General features: G+C 45.5%; 1 pseudogene across 1 annotated transcript in view; it reads left to right on the forward strand.

Moving 5' to 3' along the window:
* Positions 1–233, forward strand: part of TEOVI_000750500:pseudogene — a 791-nt pseudogene that overhangs the window by 139 nt on the left and 419 nt on the right. The window contains exon 2 of the mRNA in view: positions 1–233. This exon is cut by the window's right edge and continues 13 nt beyond it. Within this exon, the coding sequence occupies positions 1–233 (233 nt within the window).

Consider the following 233-nt stretch of genomic DNA (forward strand, 5'->3'; position numbering starts at 1 on the left):
TGTTGTTTTAGCTCCTCCGGGGAGCAGTGCGAAGTTGTAGAGTGGCACCTGCAGAAGCGATCAGTTATTCGTGCCCACTGGTATGTTGATGCTTGAGTCGCCACAGCTACCTTACAATTTCATAATATCTCTCTTCACCCTGGTTTCTACAAACCACTTTCTTCTAACTGTCATTCAGATAAACTCGGCGCAACACATCACTTTTTTTCGTGTACGAAATCGCGCTTCGACAA

Source organism: Trypanosoma equiperdum (assembly GCF_001457755.1).
Source record: "Trypanosoma equiperdum strain OVI genome assembly, contig: ctg_1734, whole genome shotgun sequence".
NCBI lineage: Eukaryota > Euglenozoa > Kinetoplastea > Trypanosomatida > Trypanosomatidae > Trypanosoma > Trypanosoma equiperdum.